The sequence below is a fragment of the Adiantum capillus-veneris genome, chromosome 14 (assembly GCF_014529385.1).
Source record: "Adiantum capillus-veneris isolate H3 chromosome 14, ASM1452938v2, whole genome shotgun sequence".
Taxonomy (NCBI): Eukaryota; Viridiplantae; Streptophyta; class Polypodiopsida; order Polypodiales; family Pteridaceae; genus Adiantum; species Adiantum capillus-veneris.
In genome coordinates this window covers 30260155-30284288 of record NC_140944.1, presented here as the reverse complement: position 1 = coordinate 30284288, position 24134 = coordinate 30260155, and the positions used below count along the sequence as shown (strand labels likewise).

Here is a 24134-nt window from a genome sequence, read left to right as displayed (position 1 = left end):
GTAAACAGAGCAAACCAGTGCTTCGATATTTTTTTCTCAAGAATACCGCTTTGTCTTACGGGGCAAAAGCCATAAAGAACGTAAGACCACATGGCGTCCATGGATTTGGCAGAGTACCTATAGTCTCTCTTCGACGAGCTTCGCGACATTCTTTTGCTGCATCCTCAACAGAATCTTCCAATGTTGCAAAGTTTTCAATAGTTTTTGAATTACATCACTTTCTCTAATGCCCCAAGTGGTATCTCCTCCTCCGACACTAGAAAGTACGAGAGCTTTCAACCGGCATCTTCCCTACCGTTTGTTTCGATCGAGAGAGTCTTTAGGAATATGGTGCATCCGTCTAACCTTGATCCAGTGCAACCATCTTTGCCATAGCCGTTGCCCCCACCTCCCCCACCACCACCGCCATCAGGCTACAATGGTTGGAGCCCGTATGGATACCCTTATTATCCATACCTTGGATACGTGCCTAACCAGCCGAAAGATTTCTAGGATAGCGGCACGACAGTCAAATTTTTCACTTTTTCCGGGATGAAAGATCGGAAGAAAGGATCGCAGCTTGTGTAGCAATTCGAAAACATCTATGCTTTGGGGAACTATACGGAAGAATCCAAGATTTCTCGAGCAACGGGATTTCTTAAAGATAATGCTATGCAGTGGTGGAGTTCAATCGCAACACAACCGCATGCTCCAAGGACCTGGCAAGCTTTCAAGACAATATTTATATGACTTCTCTCTTTGAAGTCCGGATCTTGTCAGAATGGGGCAACTTGAAAATGCTTGCCACAGAGACCATGGACGACTATAACCAAAGGTTTATCGACCTCTACCTTCCGGTGTCCTTTAAGTTTATTCCCTTGGAGGACCATTGCGAGCGAGACACCATTGGACTATTATCACCATTGCAGGAATATTGTCTGTCCAAGCAAGTCTCAACCATGCAAGAGCTTATGGACCATGCCACGGTCAGCTACAAATTGATGAAAGGAAAGCTAGAGTTTACTATAGAAGCAACTCCGGTCAATAACTAGAACTCTCGACAACAACGAACAAATTCTCGAGATTCTCATGAAATTTAACCGCAAAGGCCTTGTTTGACGCCTCAACAACGAGATACCTTATTACAAGAAGGCCGATGCTTTGGATGCTTCAAACATGGCCTACCTATTTTGGTTGTCCCCATCGCACTAATAGACCAGCGGAGCCGATGCCTGCGTCGACAATCGACAGAACCCCGGACCATTTCCAACCAAATGAGCTAAATCGGCCACTGGACTTGCACTTGACATCTATGGCATACGCCTTGAAAGTACAAATGAATTGTATCGAGCATATGGCAAAGTCAACAGCTTCAAAGCCCTAATTTTCTTTGATATAGGAGCTACCGAAAACTTCATCCATCTAGAATTCTTGAACCGACGGACTCTGATTATGATCCACAGGGTGGCGAAATTGAAGCCAAGTTAGCCACCGGTGAGACCGAGAAGGTGGTACCTCTCGTTAGTGCTCTTCCGAGTGACCATCCAAGGATATCACGGAAAAGCCGATTTTCACATTATGAAGTTGGGGAATCGAAACTGCGCTGATCTGTAATGGGTGTCTTGATGCACTAATAATTACATACCGAGGCAATCTCACCCAATTAGGAATATCTTTAGTGGTTGGCACATCCTAATGCAACACAAATGCTCACATATGCATGTTACAAGACATAGAAACATACAGCCGCCAAGGAACATTGAACACTCCCCCTGCAAATAACCATCCAGGTTCGGGCAATGAATAACAACAACAATACTCCCTCGGTAAATAACCATCCAAGCCCGGGCCATGAGTATGTGCAAGCATTCTCAAGCATCAATTTTATTCAGTGCTCCTCCTGGGAGTAAATTACCAATCATTGGGAGTTAAACAATTCAAATCGGCACCAAGACATGTTTAAAACAGATCGTCCATTTCAAACAAATTTCAAATAGTATTAAAGCTCAAAAGGATCTAAATACAAAAGAAAAATCATTTAGGTTTTTGTTCAAATAGCTGAACTTTGGGGACGACTGGCTTGCCCTTCTGTATCAAGGTAATTGTACGGTTTCAGATATGGAGTGTCACGTCAGTCTTGTCATGCCAAGAATTGATTGTTCCTCGGAATGACCCACGGGAATTTTTGAACTAATTTGAGTTGTTTTGCAGATCTACGGTGTGGACGATTACTCTTCTTTCAAGAAGGGAGGATGTCACAAACTGATGACATGTCATGCCACTAAAGAACGGAGCCAACCTGTAGAGGGGCTTAAACCCCAAGGAGCAGTAAAAGAAGTTCCCACCAACTTATGGGACCCCGTTTGATGGGGCCTAATTTTGTAAGCCTAATAATAAAGTAAAGCAGGAACCACAGACACACAAACTATTGTGCAACCAACTGATGACGTGGTAGGGTTGTACAAACGTTTCGTAAAACACGTTGACAGGTTGTATGGATGCCGCGTTTTGCCCTGAGCATTGACGTGTGGCAGCTGTACGGATTTTTGCATTTTTCACTGGTTGATTTCAACGCCAGCATTTGGGCTAGATGCTTTTGGCGTTTGTAGTTTTTCATGTGACTGCTTTTGAGAGGCCAAGGGCCTTTAAATAACACATGAGGGCCTCTTCTTTGGCATTCTCGTAGGAGCGGAAGCAAAGCAAGAGCCTCAGGCTGTTGTACTGAATTCAAGCAATATAAAGAAATATCGAAAGGGGTGCTAGGGTTTGGGGCTAGTGCTCTCTTGGGGTGGAACTCCGCCAATCCCAGTCTCGTGTGTCGTGTATCTCTTTCAGCTCAGCGTTATTTGAAGTGCTTAAAGTTGTTAATCTGTTCTTTTCCATTGGCACGTGGCGCCCGTCTCGTTACAGGTACCCATCCACACTCATCACTCCCTAGACATGTCGTCCCTACATCCTCGCCTCCACTTTTGTGCGCTCCATCACCTCCCCATGTTCTGCGTTCTTTCATGGATAGTGCTCCACTAGCTTGGCAGTTTTCACGAGCGTTGAGCATAGTGGCGGTTACTGAGGTCTTTTGTTGACTCATTTGTACATTGTGGGGCATTGGTTGAAAGGTCGCTCTTTCCTAGGTCGCATGCCATCTTTCTCTTTACCTTTTATTGGTATAGAGACTTGGACATAGGCCTCCTTTATGGATTTTGTTGTCCACTATACTTTGGAGGCCATTCAAACTTGAGCAGGTTGCATTCTTTTGTGCCTTGCAATGGATAGAGGCCTTCTTTATGGATTTTGTTGCGCACTATACTTTGGAACCATTCATACTTGAGTAGGTTGCATACTTTTGTGCCTTGCCATGGAGAGAGAGGATAGGAGCTATTTAGTGATATAGAGTGTTGTTATTGTTTGCTGATGGTTATTTTTTGGAGCACACAACATGAATTCCTTGCACCATGCGAGTATGGTCAGAGTTCGTAGTTGGCACATTGCGTTGCTCTCTAGAGTACTATGGTTCTTGGTATGCTGTGGCTCACTCTTTTATTCGAGGACAGCTACTCTAGTCTTTGACCCTTGCTGCATGATGTTGATGCTCTTCCTTTTTGTTCCTCGCCAACACCAAGCAGTCAAGAGAGCTTGGTGCTAGTTTTCAATCTTGTTGCTGCCATGGTTGATGTATATCTTCGAGGTTTTAGATGCATCTTTATTTGTTATGTGGATTTGCACATTGTTACTTGGAATGTCAATGGATTGCATCACACCTGTAGCAATGGCTTGAGAGAGAATTCGCTTCGCAGAGACTTGTGCTCTCATGTAGATCGTCATGTGGATTTACTTCTTATGCAAGAGCACAAGCTATGCTTGGACAACGATTGATTTCTCCATGCATTGGGGCTCCTTGACATATGGTATGGACGAGCCAATGTCCAAGGCATCAGAGAAAGACTCTTTTAAGGAAAAGAAGAAAGGCAAGAAAAGAGGAAGAAATCCATAGGACTTAAATTGACAGTTGAGCAATATGCAAAATACTATAATTAGGGAAGTGCTATGGTTGTGGAGAAGTTGGGCATATTTTAGCTAGGTGTCCAAGGAAGGAAAAGGAGGAGAAGCCAAAGGATAAACTAGAGAGTTCTAAGGGGGCCGAAGAGCGAGTGAGGAAAGGAAAGCCAAAGATAGGACTTGTTTGTGGGGATGACCTTTGAGCGTGGGGATGAGAGTATTGAGCTTTGCAGAGTGTGGGCAAAGTACGAGATCTGGTGGCCTTAATATTTTTTGATGGTGGAGCCAAGGCCAACTTCATTTCACTGGAATTGGCTACTCGCTTTAGGATTACGCTTTAAGAAATAGGACCACTGTAAGGATTCTAGGTACTAATCCTTAATTAAGTACTTAAACTCATGATTAAGACTTAAGAAATTTGAACTTGACTCTGAGATAAGACTTAGAAGACTTTGTATTTGATTCATTGATTGAAATGTGTTACAAGGGCATTCTTACATAGAAATTGAAGAGACACGATGAAGAGACATGACCATAGGTCAAAAGACATGAATCAATAAATCTTCAACTTTACCACCATCAGACAAGAAATTAAATGTAGGGCATGGCTTCCGAAGGGGAACTTGTCCAGCATCGTGGCATTCACGACCGAGTACTCGACTAGGGTCGGATCTATGTGCCCCTAAGTAAGCCCATCTTGATATCGCTGATGATCCTTTGAAGCTTCATGTTGCTGCTTCTGGTGCTGACGATTCCAATAAGAAGTAGGTTGCTTAGAAATGTAACATTTCCAAGAATATTCATGCTGAGACTTTTATTGCTCGCACAAAGGTACTTTGTGTCTAGTTGTCTCTGAGAAACCATGCTTTGGGAGAAAATTTGAGTTGGAAAACCTCTGGTTTAAGCGGTCTTCCTGGTTGGCCAGTCGCCACTAAAGCCGTTGAGGAGGAAATTGACTGTGTAGGCCTTGTGGAGCGTGAAGAAGTATAACCCTGAAGCACGTCCAAACGTGATGCCATCGATGTAGCAACAAAGATAGCTTGTTGGATCTGCTCTTTTAGAATTGTTATCGGATCTTTGGGCATATTATGGTTGTCGCCACCTTGTGATCCAGCCATGCTGATTACTCAACGCAAGTAACTGTTTCTGATACTTCGAGAAGGGATAAATCTGGCACACGTACCACCTCTGGAACGGGTTCCAACTCTGGGGTAGGAGAATCTTGCGTGCAATTTGCTGGCAAAATCTTTGCCGGAACTTTGCCTATATACAAGAGGAAAGGGGTGGGTACATTGAACTCCTTGTCAGCCATGGTGTACACAGGAGGTGGCTGCCACAAGATCGAGCGTTGTAGGAGAGGAAGCGTAGCCAGCATAGAGCGCTACCATTTGACATTCTTCTTACGATATTTTTCTTTTTATGATATCAGCCCATGAGTGCCCACACTTAGGTGACAATTTTGGGGTAGGCCCACACTTAGGTGATAATTTTGGGGTAGGCCGGCCACTTGGGGCATAGAAAATTTGGGTTTATTTTATAACTTTAATAAGTAACGCTGCTGTTGCTGTTGCTGCTGCTGGCCTGATGCGTAAAATAATCCAGCGAATAATATTGCTAGCGCAAAGGTCAAATTCAGCCAGCGATTCAGCAAATCAGAGAGGGGGTTTCAGCCGTGTGAAGAGGCAGCCCGCTGGAGACTCCATCGCTTGGTGAGTAGCACCTCTTGGGGGGAAGGGGTGCTGCATGAGTGGAAGGGACGCCCTTTCATGGTGCCCTTTCACGAAGAGGCGTGCTCGTTGATGTGCAACAACCAGCAAAGGTATTCAGCTGCCAGCCGAGGGAGCACCACACCTACAAATAAGTATTCCAATATGCGAAAGGGTGCCAACAAGGTGAAGAGGTGCTGCCCTTTCACGTGAATAGGTGTGAGCGCAATCCCGAATGGACACCACCCGATGAAGAGGCACACGAAATGTCACCAGCAGAAGTGTGCCCGAAATTCACCTGTAAGGTGCAGCGGAATGAATGTTTGAACTTTGCTCAAGATGAGTGCTCTGAACTATGCTCAAGGTTCCTCTTGTTCATATGGAAGGGAGAGCCTTCCATTCTTAATGAGAGAGTGCAATGGACACAAACAAAGTGAATGGACACTGTGCATGAAAGTGTATGAGACTGAGAGACAGAGAAGAGAATACGACACCAGAGACGTAACACCCTCATCGGAAGTCCCCACTCTCTATGGCGAGAGCGATCTACTTATGATTGCACAAATCTCTACAATGCTTGGACTTGCCGACGATGTCGACGACGATGAGGACGACGACGAGACAGGCTGAAATCTGAAAACGCTAAGGGCTGAAATCTGCAAATCTTTATCTGCTGAATTCTGACTCTATGTCGGTGACGATGTCGATGGCGACGATGCGACGACGACGCGCTGAAAAAATAGATGCTGAAATCTGCGTTTTCCGGGCTGAAACTGCAAACTTCGATAGATCCCACCGTGCGGTGAGGAACTGCTGCGGAAAGGTGAGATCTGCGAGGTTCGGGACTTGATCTGCGGTGTCTAAGGGCTGAAAACTGAAAACGGTGGTGGTTCTTGATGTTCTATCGCGGTGAATCTGCAAAACGCCAGGGCTGATCTGCAAACCAAAAACGCTAGGGCTGAAAACTGACCTTGCAGGGAAATCTGCTAGCGCTAGGGCTGATCTGCTATCTATTGTCGCCGGGAATCTGCAAGTGCAAAAACGCCTGGCCGTCTTGTGAGAGAGAACGCCAAAGTTGTCGCGGGGGTTGGTCTTGCTGAGAAGTTGCCTGTTGAGCAAGGTGCTCCTGCTGCCTCTTCTGCCAGAAAGTGCTAGCTCTGGTTTGCTTTTATATTAACTTAGCAAAATTGCCCTACCTACTTTCCAACAAAAGTCACTTAAAAATAATAAGTGAAAAATGTCAAAAATAGAAAAATAGGTCTATGCACTGTAAAAATGCTACTGATGGTCAGAGGCTGTGTTCAACCAGAGGATATGCATCTAATCTAAGTATCTGGACATGCACGGTTTGCGAACAGACTCACGAAAGTGCCAGATCACTTCCTATTCTAGACTGACTTGACTGAACCGAACCCTGATCATGCTGTAGCTTGTCCACGGACACATAGGGTTGGATGTGTCACGTGACATCCCCTCCTTTTCAAAGTGAGGTACTGGTACCGAACTGTGTGGCGTCGAGGAAGATCGCCAATAATCCGGAATCCTGGAAGGGACTCGTCGCCGGTGCACTCTGATGTGTGGGTTGTGCGGTACTTGAACTTCATAAAGGTCTACAATGCTTGATTCTTTGGGCCGTGCCGAAAGCGACACAAAGTCTTCTGAGTCTGCTTCCACTTCTTCTATGGACGTAGGTCCACCTTCTTCAAGAATCTCCGAGGCTAAAAATTCCTGAAATCACTTTCAACACAAAAACATGAACATACCTATTCCATGTAAGGTGACTGGAAAAAATCTCGTTTTCCTAAAAGACTGTGCATGCAATGTAGATGAACAAATAGACGGAGTGCCAAACGGTTCACCACACACACGCAAACAATGAGATCGAGTCTTTCTCTTCTGATCTAAATCAATCAACTGTGGCAATTCACAACGGAAATGCCCGTGCTTGGTGCTCATTCTTTCTTGTGCTCCTACTACAACTGTGTCGTGCCAAGGAAGAGACATGGAATGTGACTTCTTTGAATGCATACTTTTCAGCTTTTCATGAAAAATCCGCATACATTTGTGATCATTCATGAGTGAAACATGCTCAACGTACAATATGTCATGCCTAGGAAAAGGGATCACATATAGACGCTGACTAAGATACAGGAAACGATCACGAATAAAACACTCAATCAATGCGTTCTGACTAATCATGCGAACACATAATACTTCCTGTGAGGGTTCTTGAGACCTAGGCTCGAGAACCAAGATCGGTTCGTCGTGTTTGATCGAATCTGCCTGGGGGGGGGGTGCTGTCGACCTCGACTCGAAAGCCAAGATCGATTCTTCGTGATTGATCAAATCTGCAACGAGGTTAGCTTCGCTAGAAAAAACATCGACTAAACCATCATCCTTGTGAACAATCACATCATCGTCATGTAAATCATCATGCTTGTGAGAAATCACATCTTGATCATCATGCAAATCATCATGCTTGTCATTGTCATCCAAATCATCATGGTCATCATTATCATTCAAAACGTCATGCTTATCATCATGCAAATCCTGTGTGTCATGCTTGGGAGAAGAAGAGACTAAGAGAGTCTCCTTTTCTTGATTCTGTGGGGCGCACCCCTTTGGCGGCCTTGCGCTCACACCAAGGTTGCTTTTTCCTACCTCACGTTGATTGGCCGGCTGCTAAGTGCACGGTCCGCTCTCAATGAGTGAAAAGAGGCACAAGGGGAGGTTGGACAAGCCCTTCTTTCTTGGGTTTCTTGTCACTCTTCAAAAACACGATTAGGAATCGACACGCCCAAGTGAACTTGGGTTCGTGCGACCTTAACAAGCAAATTTTTTTTTTGTGTTTCTTGTGGTTCTTTCCTTGAGTGATACAGAACACTGCCAAAGCTTTGATGTAAGGTGCAGCGGAATGAATGTTTGAACTTTGCTCAGGATGAGTGCTCTGAACTGTGCTCAAGGTTCCTTTTGTTCTTATGGAAGGGAGAGCCTTCCGTTCTTAATGAGAGAGTGCAATGAACACAAACAAAGTGAATGGAACGACGACATAAAAGTGTCTGGACATGCACGGACTGCGAACAGACTCATATAAGTGCCAGATTATTTCCTATTCTAGACTGACTTGATTGAACTGAACCCTGATCATGCTGTAGCTTGTTCGTTGACACATAGGGTTGGATGTGTCATGTGACATCACGGGGTACGTGGCACACCGCACACACACACACATATCTGCGTCTCTGTCCTTTATGTACATTGTATATAATTGGAGCATAAAAATTCATGTTACCTCATGCTCGCATACGTGCTTTTGCTTCCATGCAACTCTAGGAGAGGGTTAGCGAGTAGCGGCGAGGGTGAGAGGCTCGCAACCTTAGGGTCCTGGGAAAAAATTTGCTTTGATACCATTGTAAGGATTCTAGGTACTAATCCTTAATTAAGTACTTAAACTCATGATTAAGACTTAAGAAACTTGAACTTGACTTTGAGATGAGACTTAGAAGACTCTGTATTTGATTCATTGATTGAAATATGTTACAAGGGCATTCTTATATAGAAACTGAAGAGACATGAACATAGGTCAAAAGACATTACTCTAGGCCAATAGTCATGTCTCTCTGCTGTAGAGTCTTTTCGACGTAAAAGTGCAGCCAGGCATGGCTATTCGCGAAACAGGTGCGACTCTTGGGCGAAAAGACGCATCCTTTGGAGAATTTGGGGTCTTGGATCTGGTGCGTCTTTGTATCTGTAAAAAAAAATCAAGTCAGAAGGAAGACAAAGAATACGTCACAATCGTGACAACCACGATTGGATGCAGTTCTAGCAACACTAGGGTATGACATCACCATTACACTTGTCATTGTTGGCCAACTTTGGTTGTAGTGTCAAGGGCATTTAGGGCACGAGGACTTCCATATCATGTCTCTTGAGGGGTGTGGTGTGCTTTTAGGGATACCTTGGTACTACAAGAACAATATCATGGTCGATTATCGGGCAAGAAAATGCACAATGAAGAATCAAAAGGGTGGAGAAACTGTCCTTGATGTAAAGTTAAAAGGCCAAATCTATCCCTTGTATCCGCTTCCACTATTTCAAAATTAATGAAATCCGATCTTTGAGAGAGATTTGGAGGAACATAATGTTGGAATTAGGGTTGCAGGGAAACACACACAACTTGGAGAAGACGAAGGAAGCTCAAGGCACACAATAGAGAGTGTATTACTTAGTGTGCAATGGAAAGATAAGATTGCCTTAGAGTGATGGGCGTGTATACAATGCACGGGGGAAAAAACCTCCTAGTGAGGGAAAAAATGCCCCGACGGTCCTAAGTGTGTTCACACACATCTCTACCACATGAATATGGTAACAAGTCTCCCTTGGGAGTCATGTGGTGAACGAGAGTTGACACATAAGAGTATAGGGAAGTGCCATGCCCTGAGGACGTGATCAGCCCACAAAAGGCAGTAAGCTCAATGCTTTGCAGAAAGCTTTGAACTTCTCACGAGACAATGCCTTTGTGAAAAGATTTGCAAGGTTGTCTTGTGTTGGCACATAAGCCAAGCTGATCTTTCCTGTTGAACGTCTCTCCTTAACATAGTGGTAATGCACCTCAATGTGCTTTGTGCGAGCACAAAAAACTGGGTCTCGCAACTGCCAATGCGCTCTGACTTTCAGTGTAGATAGTGTTGGCAGTGTCCTGTCCAACACCCAAATCAGCCTTAAGGGGTTTGAGCCATACACACTCAACCGTAGCTGTGAAGATTGCCTATACTCAGCCTCACAACTAGAAGTGGCCACTGTAGGTTGCTTCTTGCACAACCATGATATGCATGAGCTACAAAGGACACTTGCGTGTCAAAATAACTAGCCCAATCTAAGTCCGAAAAGTATGTAAATCTGGCGGCAATAATCCCCCCTTGGGATAAAACAAGCCAAGATGTAAAGTGCCACTCAAGTAGCGAAAGATCTGCTTGACAGCCTGCCCAATGCTTTGACCTTGGGCTATGCATAAATCTGCTGACTTGTGAGTCTGTAAACTGAATATCCGGCCTCGTATAGCATACATAAATAAGGCATCCAACAACAATTTGGTAAAGAGTGACATCGGCAGGATTACCAACATCATGAAGACTCAATTTCAAACCTGTTTCCATGGGAGTGACAATAGGTTTGCAATCCTCAAGTCCAAACTTACATAGCAATGTTTCTATGTAACTTGTCTGACACAAGGCAATACCACCATCATACTGCTTAAACTGTATACCCAAGTCATGATGCAATAGCCCCAAATCCTTCATCGTAAAGTAGCATTCAAATCAGCCTTAAATTCAGCAATATGTGCTTCATTTGGACCAGTGATCAACCAATCATTCACATATAGAACAACGATGAGAAGTAATCACTCTCACACTTTACATACAAAGTGCTTCCTGTTGGATTGTTACGAAAGCCTCGTTTGACCCAATGAGTGTTAGCTTTCTCATACCAAGCACGAGGAGACTGCTTCAACCCATACAAAGCTCTCTTACATTTGCACGCTTCATCCTCTTGTCCTGGCTACGTTACATAAACTATCAGAGAGAGAGAGAGAGAGAGAGAGAGAGAGAGAGAGAGAGAGAGAGAGAGAGAGAATGGCGATGGACACACCAAGAGACAGATGGAAAGGCTGGCAAGCCGTAATAACTCCAGATGGCAAAACTGCTGTGTACAAGACAAGGTATGAATGGGAGAGTGCATCCCCCCTCCTATATATAGGAGAATAGGGAGTAGGTAGGGCAGACCAGAAGCCACACGACCATGCACAAAATAACCCATGAATGTGGAAAAATGGAAAAGAACTAGAATAGGTTCGGTCGGGCAAAGTGCTGAGCAAAACACTAAATGTGCGAAGATCTCTGTCCAGCAGGTGTACGGGTGGCCAACCCACAACCAAGGGCTAGTGCACGTGATGTGTGTGAAGCCTGTAGGCAGGGTGTGAAGCATCTGGAGATGAAGAATCTAACACCTCCCTCAACGATAGATGCGGAGTCGCTGAGGAAGAAGTTGCAACACGCTTGACAAATCTGGAGTGTGGAAAAAAGAAGCGCCAGCCAAACCTGGAGATGAAGAATCTAACACCTCCCTCAATGATAGATGCGGAGTCGCTGAGGAAGAAGTTGCAACACGCCTGACAAATCTGGAGTGTGGAAAAAAGAAGCGCCAGCCAAACAAAAAACGACGAACCGTCTAGCACCAATGTGATGATGACCGAAGCTAGGTCAGGCTGATCAAGTCGCACAAGAAAGCTGATGGAGAGGCTAATCAACAGAACAAGTCGCTGAAGAGGAGGTATGAGGGAAAGATGGAAGTCGAGCAGGAAGCTCATTGGTGGAGGTCAACAAAAGAGAGAGATGGAAGAAGTGGTAGCTGATGATGTCGATGTAGGAGCGCCAAATGCAAGAGCAAGGCCGGGACACACAGCATTGGCAGGATCGGTAAGCCAGTCCCAAAGGTCAAACTGTATAAGCATCACCATGATCTTCATCTTCCAGACGACAAAGTTGGAGCTGTCAAGCTTTTCGTCGGGAGGAAAGATGGGCATGGCTGGGAGTGTCGCCATAGGTACAGACAAAAAATCAGCAGAGAAGTCTGTGTGTAAAGTCAGAAGCAAAGGTGAGAATAGGATCGGAAAACCACTCTGTGTAGAACGCCAAAAGACCGCGAAGTAGAGGGTACGTGACGGGAGAAGCAAGGGAAAACCGAAGGGATGCTGATGAAGCAAAGTCGAGGTGCTGTCCAAACCTGAAATCGCAGCAAAAGGGAGCTCAAAACATAGCGAGAACACAGGGGTTTGAGCAAAAACGCCAGGTGATGAACACCGGATGCAGAGGTTGGTAGGTGAGGGCTGTAAATGCACCAAAACAGGCTGAAAATCTGCAATGGAGAGGTCGGGAAATCGCCAGCAATTAGTCACAACTGTTCAGCTTCCAAGCGGGAAGACCAAGGGGCAAGGAGCGGGGCTCCGGTTGTCCAAGATCGGCAAGAAGAAAAAGCTATAGGCAGATGGCTGTCCTCCCGCAACAAAAACGCTACAGCAAGCTGGCTGAAAAACGCTGATGCAAGGTCAGAGGCTGAAAAAAAATGTTGAGCAGAGGAAGGGCATTAGGTGGCAATCAAGGTAGAGGGAGGGAGGGTGAGAGCAGAGGATGCAGAAGAAGGTGCCGTCCACCAAACAAGCTAGGGTTGAAGCAGAAAACGCTGGTCCCAAGAAACGCTGATGGTGATGAAGTAGTTCTTCGCGATGAAATCCTCCGCAGAGTCCTCCCAGGTGTAGGCGATGGTAGATCCAAGCCTAGAGCTCTGATACCATGTCAGAGAGAGAGAGAGAGAGAGAGAGAGAGAGAGAGAGAGAGAGAGAGAGAGAGAGAGTGGCGATAGACACACAAGAGAGATGGAAAAGGTTGGCAAGCCCCAATAACTCCAGATGGCAAAACTACTGTGTACAAGACAAGGTATGAATGGGAGAGTGCATCCCCCCTCCTATATATAGGAGAATAGGGAGTAGGTAGGGCAGACCAGAAGCCTCACGACCATGCACAAAATAACCCATGAATGTGGAAAAAATGGAAAAGGACTAGAATAGGTCCGGCCGGGCAAAGTGCTGAGCCAAACCCTAAATGTGCCTGAAGATCCTTGTCCAGAAGGTGTACGGGTGGCCAACCCACAACCAAGGGCCAGTGCATGTGATGTGTGTGAAGCCTGTAGGCGATGCATTTGGAGGAAGGCTCGCTCTTCCATCTGCCTCTACACGAAGATAGCTCTCTTTTTGCACAAGTCATGCAAAGGTGTTGCAATTTGTGCAAAGTAGCGAGGGGGCTAAGCGCAACTCTTCAAGACCTAACAACCTTCTAAAAGTTTGGTTTTTCATTTGCCGAGAGAGCTCGCTGTTGCTTGCGCCCTCCCCCCGCCTTCGCGTATCCCCCACTCCTGCTCCCTGCACTGTCCACCCCAGCCTGCGCCCGCGCTGCCCTTCTCCTGTGTGCGCAGTCCCCTCCTCCCCCGTTGCTCCTGCCCGCAACCCCACCCGTTGCCCCTGCCGCTGCTACCCCCTGCCATTGCCTACACGCTGCTGCCTACCCCCGCTTGACGCCGCCCGCTGCCCCCCCCTTCCTCTCCCCCGCCCCTGCCCGCCCGCCCATAGCTTATCCGCCTTCACCCCCCCTCCCCCCGGCCGCTCGCTCGCCCCTCTTCTCCTGTTTTGCATTGGATCCCTCTCCGCATTCCCCTTTTTTGCTCGCAGGAGGCTGTCCCCACGGCCTGCTGGGAGCCTCGCGTCCTTCCCGCCTTCTTCGACTCAGCAGCAGACACAGATGGAGGCTCCAGCTTCGCCACAGAGGGACTCTACCGAAGCCCCCTCGCCTGACCTCGCTGAGCCCACCATTCGACTTGCTCTTTCATCGACAGAGCAAGCGAGCCTAGCCGCAAAGGTAGAGCGCTTGTAGGCGACTTCTGTCATCTGCAAGATTCTCGGTACCGGACCCAGCAGAGGAGAGCTGCGTGACCTTCTCCAAGCCCGCCTACTTGCAGAGGTGGGCAAGATCTTGGACGTATAGATACTCGGACGAGGCTACTATCAGATCGAGTTTGAGACCTCTGAGATGGCGTCCAAGGTCATCGCCATGAGTCCGTTGACCATACGAGCAGCTTGAGCTCACTTTCGACAATGGAGACATGGTTTTGACCCTGCTTCGGATGTTCTGGTAGAGGAGGTAGACATCCCCATCTCCGTCTGCTTTCCTGGTTTGCGGAGGGAGTACTTACCACTTTTTGTCCAGGATAGGCTCAGCGATTGGGACTGTCTTGGAGACACCTCACATGGCAGCCTCAGTAGCTGCCAAGGCGGCCGACATTCTCTCAGTTCGCGTTCTGATTAGGGACACTCACGCTCCCGAAGGTCATTCTTTTGCCTCGGGTGAGTGGGGGTTGGTTCAGACAGAGCGTGAAGTATTCGGGTCTCCCGAACCAATGCTTCATTTGTCGACAAATGGGCCGTCTTGCGAAGGCCTATCAACGGAGGAGGCCTCGACCTACATTACAGACTCAGCCCCAGCCTGCAAGTGTTGGCCAGCAGCTACAGGCCGAGACACAGCGCACACATGCAAAGCCTCCCTCCGAGCCTGGGGCTCCAGCGGAGGAGGGATGGCAGCAGGTCCGTGGTCGACAACAGTAGGGACCACAGAGACAGCGTGGCACTCAAGAGTGGTCCTCAGGCGCCTGCCCAGCAGCAGTGGGTTTCCACGGGAAACCGTTTTGGTCCTCTTGAGCAGGATGAGGTCCCTTCTCCAGCCCCCACCTCAGCTTCACCCTCGACAGCCCCTCCCCCCCCAGAGTTCCTCCCCTCCTCATCATCCTCCCCCCCGCCTCCTGCTCCCGCCGCCTCCTCCCTCCGCCCCTCTTCCTCTGCCGCTCCCTCCTGCCCCTCCTCTCCACCTCTTACCCCTGCTCCTACTCCCTCCCCCCCCTCCCGCTCCAGTTTTACAGCCGACCCAGGGGGCAGGGTCATCTTCGGCTGCTAGGAGATCTCTTGGTAGCGCCTTTGCCACGAGTCGCTTGGTGAGAGAGAGACAGCCTTTCTTGCGACTCCCTCTACAGGTACAGACGTCTCCTTTTGCAGCTATCCCTCGTGGTCTGACGAGCATCGACTTGCGGCGTCGATGGGACTTCTTCGACTACGACTTCACTCGTTTTCTTGGCGACCCATCAGCAGACCATGAGGCAGCCTGCTTTAGGGTCCATGTTCTGTTCCTTGCAGCTAGGGGGATAGAGGCCTGGGACTCAGCGGTTGGCTTCTCGTTTCCCCTTTGCGGCAGGGACCAGATTGAGTGGACTCTCGACTCAGTGTTGGGGTGGTTACATACACAGGTCCTAGAGTTCTCTCACCACATGGGAGAACTAGGAGTTACAAACATACTTCAGACTTTGTGGCCATTGGCCAAGTTTGCGGTGACACCTCCAGATACAGCAGGATGTAGACACATCGTGGTCTACTTCTTTGCCGATACGCAGTGCTTGCCATGCTATGTACACATTCATGAGGACTCCTGGATAGAGGAGGTTGCTTTACGGACGGCTCGATCTACTTGGGCTTGGGCCAGACACTCGTTACAGTCACGCCTATGTAGAGGACGCTTGGATGCGGATTACTCCCCATCCAAGCCAGCCTCGAAGATAGCACGTTTAGCTGCTGCGGCAACATTTGTTCTCTCTCGCTCCCCATGAGGATCATCTTATGGAATATGCACGGATTTGGTGGGCCCCAGTTTCAGCGTCAGCGGGGCCGATTGCGTCAGGAGCTTCAGCACTGCCTTGTGGGAGGAGAGATTGATCTCCTTATGCTTCAGGAGAACCATCTGTGTGAGAGCCGCATGAGGTTGTGGTCAGCTCTTGCATGGACGATATGATACTTTTTGGTCAGCTGCTTTTGGACTTGGAGGCATCCAGGGTGGTGTATGTATGACTATTGCGGATTCTTTGCAGCAGGCCATTGTGGGCAGAGGGATTATTGTGCCAGGTAGGGCTCAGTGGATTACTATGCAGGTTCAGGGTTTCCTTGTGGGCTCCCTTAACATCTATGGGTCCAATGTGGCGAGTGCTCGAGCAGAGTTTTGGTCACATATAATTGAGTCTCTACCGTAGACAGAACATTGGTGCATAGAAGGGGACTTCAACATGTTGGAGGACCCTTCTGATAGGATTGGTGGTAGCCATGCTACTGTGCATGGAGTTGAGTTGGTAGCTTGAGAGAGGTTTTGTACGACTCTGAGGGTCTCGGATGTATGGCAACCTTCTAGTTTTGTGAGGCCCCCAGACAGCCTTGCCTTCTCTCATCGGACCGCAGAGTGGGAGGAGTGAATCTATCGCGGATAGATCGCTTCTACACTAGTGACCATTTCGGTGACTTGGGAGGGAAAGTTGGCATTCTGGCACGGACTTCCTTCTCGGACCATGCACCAATGATCCTCACAGTGGCAGACAGGCAGAGGAGAGAGAGCACGATGCTTCTCATCCCAGAGAGGGTCTTGCTGGACTGTGCACTCAGAGAACGAGTAGAAGCTCTTTGGACAGAGAGCTTGGACAGGCAAGATTCTCTTGCTGACAGAGTGGCCTCAGGACTTGCTCAGATTAGTCGTTTCTTTCTCCAGGAGTCTCTGGCTCGCCGGGCTGCAGCGAGAAAGGAGGAGCAGCGTCTCAGATGGGGCATTGCTTTGTTGCAGAGGATGCAGGAGCAGCATCAAGACAGTCCTTGGTTGGACGAGCAGCTACAGCAGGCTCTCCAGGAGCTTGTTAGCACAGAGGAGCGGCGACATGAGTTTGCTTTCCATCGATAGGCATCTCAGTGGACACAAGTGGGCGACAGAGTGACTGAAGCTTTCTTCGAGGTATTGGGACCTTGGCATTTGCATGCCCAGGTCAGTCAGTTGAGGAGGCCCGACGGGTTAGTTGCTTTTGAGCCCGAGGATATGCGTGCAATTGCTACTTACTTTTTCCATGAGTTACTGTCTGCAGAGCCTCAATCAGAGCGTCAGGATGCATGCAAGGAGCAGGTGTGGGCACAGATGCCTTGCCTTGTGACTGAGGAGATGCGTCAGAGGCTTGAGCTACCACTTCAGCTTGAGGAGCTGCACACGGCTCTTAGTGCTCTCCCCTGTGGTAGCTGTCCAGGTGAGGATGGGTTGACTCCCAGTTTTTTCTTGGAGTACTGGGACTTGCTTGGCCCAGATCTCTGTAGTGCTTTTGTGTACATATTGCACACAGGAGTGATGCCTGACAGCATGAGTGAGGGCTTGATCTACCTCATTTCCAAGGAGGGTGGCTCCTTGGATGAGATTCGACAGTGGCGCCCCATCACCATCCTCAACTCAACCTACAAAATTCTTGCCAAGGATCTGAGTTTGAGGATCCAGCCACTTCTAGAGAGCCTTATACATGGGACTCAGACAGGTTTTGTCAAGGAACGCAGTATCCTTGACAACATCTTTACTCTTTGGGAGGCTTCTGTCCTAGCGCGGCTCCGTGGTGAGGACCTGGTGATTCTTCTTCTTGATTTTGAGAAGGCATACGACAGAGTTGATTGGGACTTTCTAGAGGGCACTCTACGCAGGATGGGGCTTCTCAGATGTTTGGACAGACAGGCTCACAGTCAGGTACTTTTGGCAGGAGGTAGAGGTGATCGCTTCATGCTCACACGTTCGGTCAGATAGGGCTGTCCTCTTGCCCCCTTCCTCTTTCTGTTCTATGCGGAGGCGATGAGCAGGTTTTTGGTGTCGTAGCAGGTTGGTCTACGGGGCTTAGCACTCCCTATTCGGGGAGATGAGCTTCTGGACGCTGAGCTTGCCGACGACTCAGCCTTGTACTTAGATGGCGAGGAGGCCAACCTTCACAGGTGTGAGCAGGCTCTGGAGACCTTCTGTTGTGCATTTGGCGCACTGATCAACTGGAGAAAGACAGTGGCTTTCTCGGTTGGTAGTGCTTCTGTGCTCGATTGGATGCCAGGAGAGGGTTTTAGGTGGATTCCCCCAGGGACTGCAGTTCGGTACTTGGGCTGTCAGGTTGGTTTGGACTTGTCTCCCGAGCAGCAGATTGCTCCCCTCCTCCTTTCTATTGGGAGGAAGTTGTTACACTGGAGCTAGGTACGACTTTCTTTGGCTGGCAGAGTAGTAGTGGCCAAGTAGGTGTTGTTGGCGACTATGTGGTACATCACTTCTTGCTGGATCTTCTCAAGTTCTTGTATCAGCCAGGTAGAGAGGCTGATCAGGAACTTCCTTTGGTCAGGACGTGACACTCCGATAGCCCGAGCCAAAGTGGCTTGGCAGGTCATGACTCTTCCTTGTTCACAAGGAGAACTTGGGATCATTGACCCAGCATAGCAGAGCAGAGCCCTTCTTGGGAAGTTCATAGTCAGAGGACTTCTTCAAGGTGAGGAGCCTTGGAAGGAGTTCTTGCTACAGTGGCTTCGTGCTAGGGTGCCTCAGACTGGAGACCCCCGGCGACCTTCGACCAGATGGATCTTCACAGAGATGCGTAGAGTTGGTTTGAGCAGGAGATTAGAGGACCGCTTCACTGTGAGTTTGCTTCGATCTTGGGAGCACTTGCGGCGAGGCCTGGAGCAGTTCCAGCTGAGTGGCTCACACCTCTCGAGCCAATAGCACCCAAGTGGATGGGAGGCTTCACACGACTAGAGGTTCTCATCTCAGTCCGGGCGTGCTCAGAGACTGTTCCATCCCTTTTCTTCGAGCTACAGGGTGAGGGATGCTTACAGCGAGTTGCAGTAGAGGCCCCGCAGGTGGCAGTGCTGTTTTCAGAGGATCCGAGTGGTGGGCATCTGTGGGAGGACTTGTGTCATCGATCCTAACCCAGCAGCTCTTGAGACTGGACACTGAGACTGTGGGCTTGGGAGTGCTGTCCATTGGCACGAGTACAGTGGGATCCTGGAGAGTGGCTTTGGAGGGACCCTTTCTCTTCCGCAGACCACCCAGGTGTCCCGTTCTTTCAGTACACTGTTCGACTGGGACGTCACATACTAGCAGCACAGAGAGAGGCCCGCCCTGCTGCAGCACCTCATTGGCAGGAGGAGGGTCTCACAGCTGAGTTCTTGGCAGCCTTCTGGGAGAGATTGTGGGACTCCAGACAGCCGAGGCGAGTCACCTTGTTTCAGTGGCTGGTCACACACAGAGCTACAACAGTTGGGAGCTGGCTAGTGCATAGTGGTCTCTCGGCCGCATGTGCAGCTTGTGACCATCTTGTGGAGAGTCAGCGTCACAGTCTTTGGGACTGTCCTTTGGCACAGCAGGTGTGGCTTCGAGTTCTTCGATTGATGCCTGCTCTTTCCACGGCTCGACAGTACACTTGGGGAGCAGCGGCTTGGTCCACCCTCACGGGCCCGACACTTCAGTTTGAGCTATCTTCCACCAGCAGGATGATAGTGATACAGGAGGGGCGACCTACACCACAGAGCTTACTCCACAGGAGTGGTGCAGTGAGAGAGATGAGTGTTGGGAGCTCATCAGTGGCCTGACACTCTGGTTCATCTGGCGGGCCCGTTGCTTCCGCATCTTTGAGGCTCGCCCTGTGCCACCAGTAGAGACTGTTCGCGATCTTTGGCTAGAGCTGATCCACACTCTCAGAGGAAAGCTCGAGAGACTACAGGGCAGCTCCGACCCCATGCGGAAGCGCAGAGAGGCTTTCCTTCGACTATGGCATCCTGGGCCTTTCTACACCATGGTCCAGGGTGTACTCCGATGGCACTACCGACCACCTGTGTGGCTTTTCCCTCCCCCCATTTCTTGATTTAGCCCCATTGTACATATGCTGGTTATTCATTGGGGGAGTCTCCCCATCATGGTTGTTGTAGCCCTCTCTTGAAGAGGTGGTTGTAGCCCTATGGGCAGTTTTATTAACTAATAGAAGGATCCTTTTCTCGGAAAAAAAAAAAATTTGTGCAAAGTAGCGAATGTATTGTGTGTAATAAGAGCAAAGTCCAAGAAAGCTTTTGACTTCATGAACATCCTTCGGAGTTGGCCATTCTACAACGGCTTTTACTTTGGTAGGATCCATCATCCTTACACTTGCTCGAATGATGTGGCCAAGATACTTTATTTCTTGCAAAAAGAATTCACTATTCTTTGGGTTGACATAAAGCTTGCGAGTCCGCAATTCTTGAAACAAAATTGCCAAATGTTTCTCATGCTCTGCTTCATTGGATGAAAAGATGATGATGTCATCAAAGAAAGCTCCACAAAACTTTCTACGAGGACGAAAAATGCAATCCATCAATCGGTTGAAAGTAGCTAGTGCATTGGTTAGACCAAATGGCATAACCAAGAATTTATCCAAACTAAAAGTAGTGTGAAATGCTGTCATCTGATGCAATCCGCACTTGATGGTATCCACTCTTTAAATCGATTTGGCTGAAAATTGAAGCTCCACTAAGTGTATCCAAGAGATATTATCGATTCTTGGAATTGGGGACCGGTTTTTGATGGTGACTTTATTCAAGGCTCAATAATCCACACACATGCGGAAAGAGCTGTCCTCCTTTTGCACAAACAAGACCGGTGAGCAATAAGGAGAATGGCTAGGTTGCACCATGCCTTTCTCCAACAATTCATTTACTTGCTTCATGATTTCTTCGCGTTATGAAACACTCACACGATAGGCAGCTTGGTTGGGAGTTGAGACACTTGGAATAAGATCTATTTTATGATCTTCTAGCCTTTCAAGAGGAAGCTCATCTGGAATAGATTCACTAAAACAATCACTAAAATGTTTCACAAAATTCATATGTTGAACATTTTGATCATTTTTAATCTCTTTTGCAAACACCAAATAACTGCAAATAGAGATTTTCATTGGTTTCTTAATTTGTACACGACCAACAAGAGGAATGGAGTTACCTCGAACCCCACATCAATCAAAAGATCCTTGCCTTTATGTGTGAGTTTAAGTTTGTCTGTATCTTTGTCATAAATAGGAATTGCCTGGACTTTGTGTATCCAAGGCATGCTGAGCATTACATCGCAGCCTTGAGTAGAACCTATAAGAAAATCCACATGATCCAAATATCCCCCAATGTGAATTCTTAATGGAACCTTCACATGTGCAACTTGTGCTTCCTGTCCAAAGAGAGTGTTTGCAATTGTTAGCATACCTTTGTCTTCATTAGTGAGGCCAATAGATCTGTTTGCTTCCTCAGAGATGAAGTTATGAGTTGATCCATAGTTAACATAACTACAATAGGTAGACCTCCGAGCTTTCTAAAAGCTTTCCATGGTTGCCTTACTTTAGCATAAAGACTGCATTCAAAAACTTGGACGTGTGTAATGATAGCACATTCTTTGATGACACTATTGTTTTTTCCAAGTCCAAAGGATATTGAGAGCATTTGAAACAAGTGTTCAGAGCACGATGGGAACATAGATCGGTGGTTAATTGAAAGACAAGTGAGTTTTTTTTGCCAGAGACACACTTCTTGGGACATATTGTTTCGTCCAAGGGTGTTAGCATGCATCCTGCGAAAGCTGAGGCTGTTCGCAATTGGCTAGAACGTGCATGATCCAAAACTCCCTTCTTAATTCACATACAAATCTACTGGATGGTTTTCATTGCTGTCCATGTTCTTCCATACATCCAGTGGACAATATCAATAATCTTCTACCGGTCTATAATCAATAACCAGAAAAAAGTTATGCCTTGGGTGCTTAAATCATTGGCTGCTATTTATGAACCAGCACTCAATTGAGGGACGAATACTAAGTCCCATCAAAGGGATTCGTTGCTCATCTACAAGTGTACCGTGTGATCTCGGCAGCTTAGGATGGTATGTGACCCTAGCTCTTGTGGTGGAGGCTTCTTCTTGCTCCCAGGTTCAAGTTTGAGCTTGTGTTAGCTCTACGGTCAAGATATGAGCTCGATGCCCATATTGTTCTATTTGCTTGTATGGCTTGGTCACTTCATGTGTGTAATATGGATGCTTATGGGCACTAACTGCTGCAATCTTTTACGGGCCGGGGCATAGCGACAGAAAGTCTCACCAACTTCTTGGGCTACCCTTAGAGGAGATGCAAAACACTAACACATGCCATGGTTTTTCTTTTACTGATAGGTTCTTGGGCTTGTTTCAGACTATTTTGATTGTTATTGTAGTCATTGCCGTGTTGAATGTTAGGGTTAATATCAATGCATTTGACTGAAATTGCTGATATTTGTGACCATCCCAATCTTGTGTTTTTTCGCTTTGACTTCGTGATCGTGTGCCTGCACTTGAAAGTTGCTTTATATGCATGTTTAATTACGTAATTCCTATGCTGTGTGTGTTTGGGTTGGAGATTACTTGGTTGCAATTGACAAAGCACAGGTATGAATATTAGCTAATTCATTTGGCTGAGTCTGCCCTGCATCTCTAGCGTTACGACGGAAACTCACTACGTAGATTTTTGTTTGAAGTATGCTCATGTATGTGTTTGTGTGGTTTGTGTGTGGGAGCATATATTGGTACTTAGTCTACACCACCTATCGGGCCTGACTATTTGTCATGATATTGTAGAATTTATTCAATTGAACCCATGATGGAGCTGATGGTTATGTTGTCCTCTGGATGACTACCATGAATCTATACTTTGCATGTTCCTTTTAAAGGTGAATCTGGGCTTATCCAGGATTCATCTAGGTATATATTTGTGTATATCTATTTTAATGAAATTGTGCCATTACATTTTAGGGAGTTCCTTTTCACCGGATCATCAAAGGTTTTATGATCCAAGGAGGCGATTTTTCTGCTCGGAATGGCACAGGAGGAGAATCTATTTATGGGCTAAAGTTTGAAGACGAAAATTTGAATTTTAAGCATGAGCGTAAAGGGATGCTATCCATGGCAAATGCAGGACCAAACACAAATGGTTCTCAATTCTTCATAACAACTACGCGCACTTCCCATTTAGATGGGAAACATGTGGTTTTTGGAAGAGTTTTGAAAGGAATGGGGGTTGTCCGCAACATAGAGCATACCCCTACTGGTGATCAAGACTGCCCAATAGAGGAAGTTTTGATTGCAAATTGTGGTGAACTGCAAGAGGGAGAAGACGATGGTGTTGCTGGTCTATTTAGTGATGGTGATATGTACCCAGATTGGCCAGAGGATCTTGACGATAAACCAGCAGATTGTGCATGGTGGATTGCGGCAGTTGAGGCCATCAAGAGTTTTGGGAATGATTGCTTTAAGGTTCCTTTTCCCTCTCTTTTTTGCTCATCTTCTTTTTGTATGGGAGCATGCAAGATTGTTATCAATTCTAATCCTGCCATTCTGCAGAAAGGTGATTATAAGATGGCTCTGCGGAAATACCGAAAATCGCTAAGATACTTCGATATCTGCCGGGAAAAGGAAAACATAGATGAAGGTTTTGACATATTTCTCATCAAGATGCAGGCATTTTCTGTGTATGTTGTGTTACTTTGTGGCTTGACACTTGTCAGCACGCCTTGAGTTTATCAGTAGTGCACTTGCCCTCTGTAACTCATCATTAAACTCTAGTTCTTTGATCTACTCAACAACCTATTGTGTATGGTCTTGTCTGGGGTCATAAAGGCTAGTTTTCATTTCATGTGCTGTGTCTATTCTGTTTAACTTAACACACATTGATGATTCCTAAGATCAACTGCATGTCTGTGATACTATATGGATGCATACAACCATTCTCTGCCCAATGCCAAAAATCTAAAGTCCGTTACCACTTTCGCGTACTTGCTTGCCATGAGTCTTTGCATGCTATAAATTTTGATGTTTATTCTAGGGTTGTCTGAAGGTTCTTGTGCTGCTGAAGAGATTGCAAGAGAACAGAGCAACAATTTAGACAAAATGAAGACACAAATTTTGACAAATAGTTCAGTAAGAGCTTTTCTCAGAGCATGGCTTATCTT

General features: G+C 47.1%; 1 protein-coding gene across 4 annotated transcripts in view; it reads left to right on the top strand.

Moving 5' to 3' along the window:
* LOC147442157 (peptidyl-prolyl cis-trans isomerase CYP40-like) overlaps window positions 1-24134 on the top strand; it is a 30612-nt gene that overhangs the window by 2695 nt on the left and 3783 nt on the right. For 3 of the 4 annotated variants that reach the window (XM_086528442.1, XM_086528440.1, XM_086528443.1), the window contains exons 3-5: window positions 22939-23439; window positions 23527-23614; window positions 24008-24102. In XM_086528442.1, the coding sequence (XP_086384568.1) occupies window positions 22939-23439; window positions 23527-23614; window positions 24008-24102 (684 nt within the window). The remainder of the gene's footprint in view (window positions 1-22938; window positions 23440-23526; window positions 23615-24007; window positions 24103-24134) is intronic. The other variant, XM_086528444.1, reaches the window with a different exon arrangement.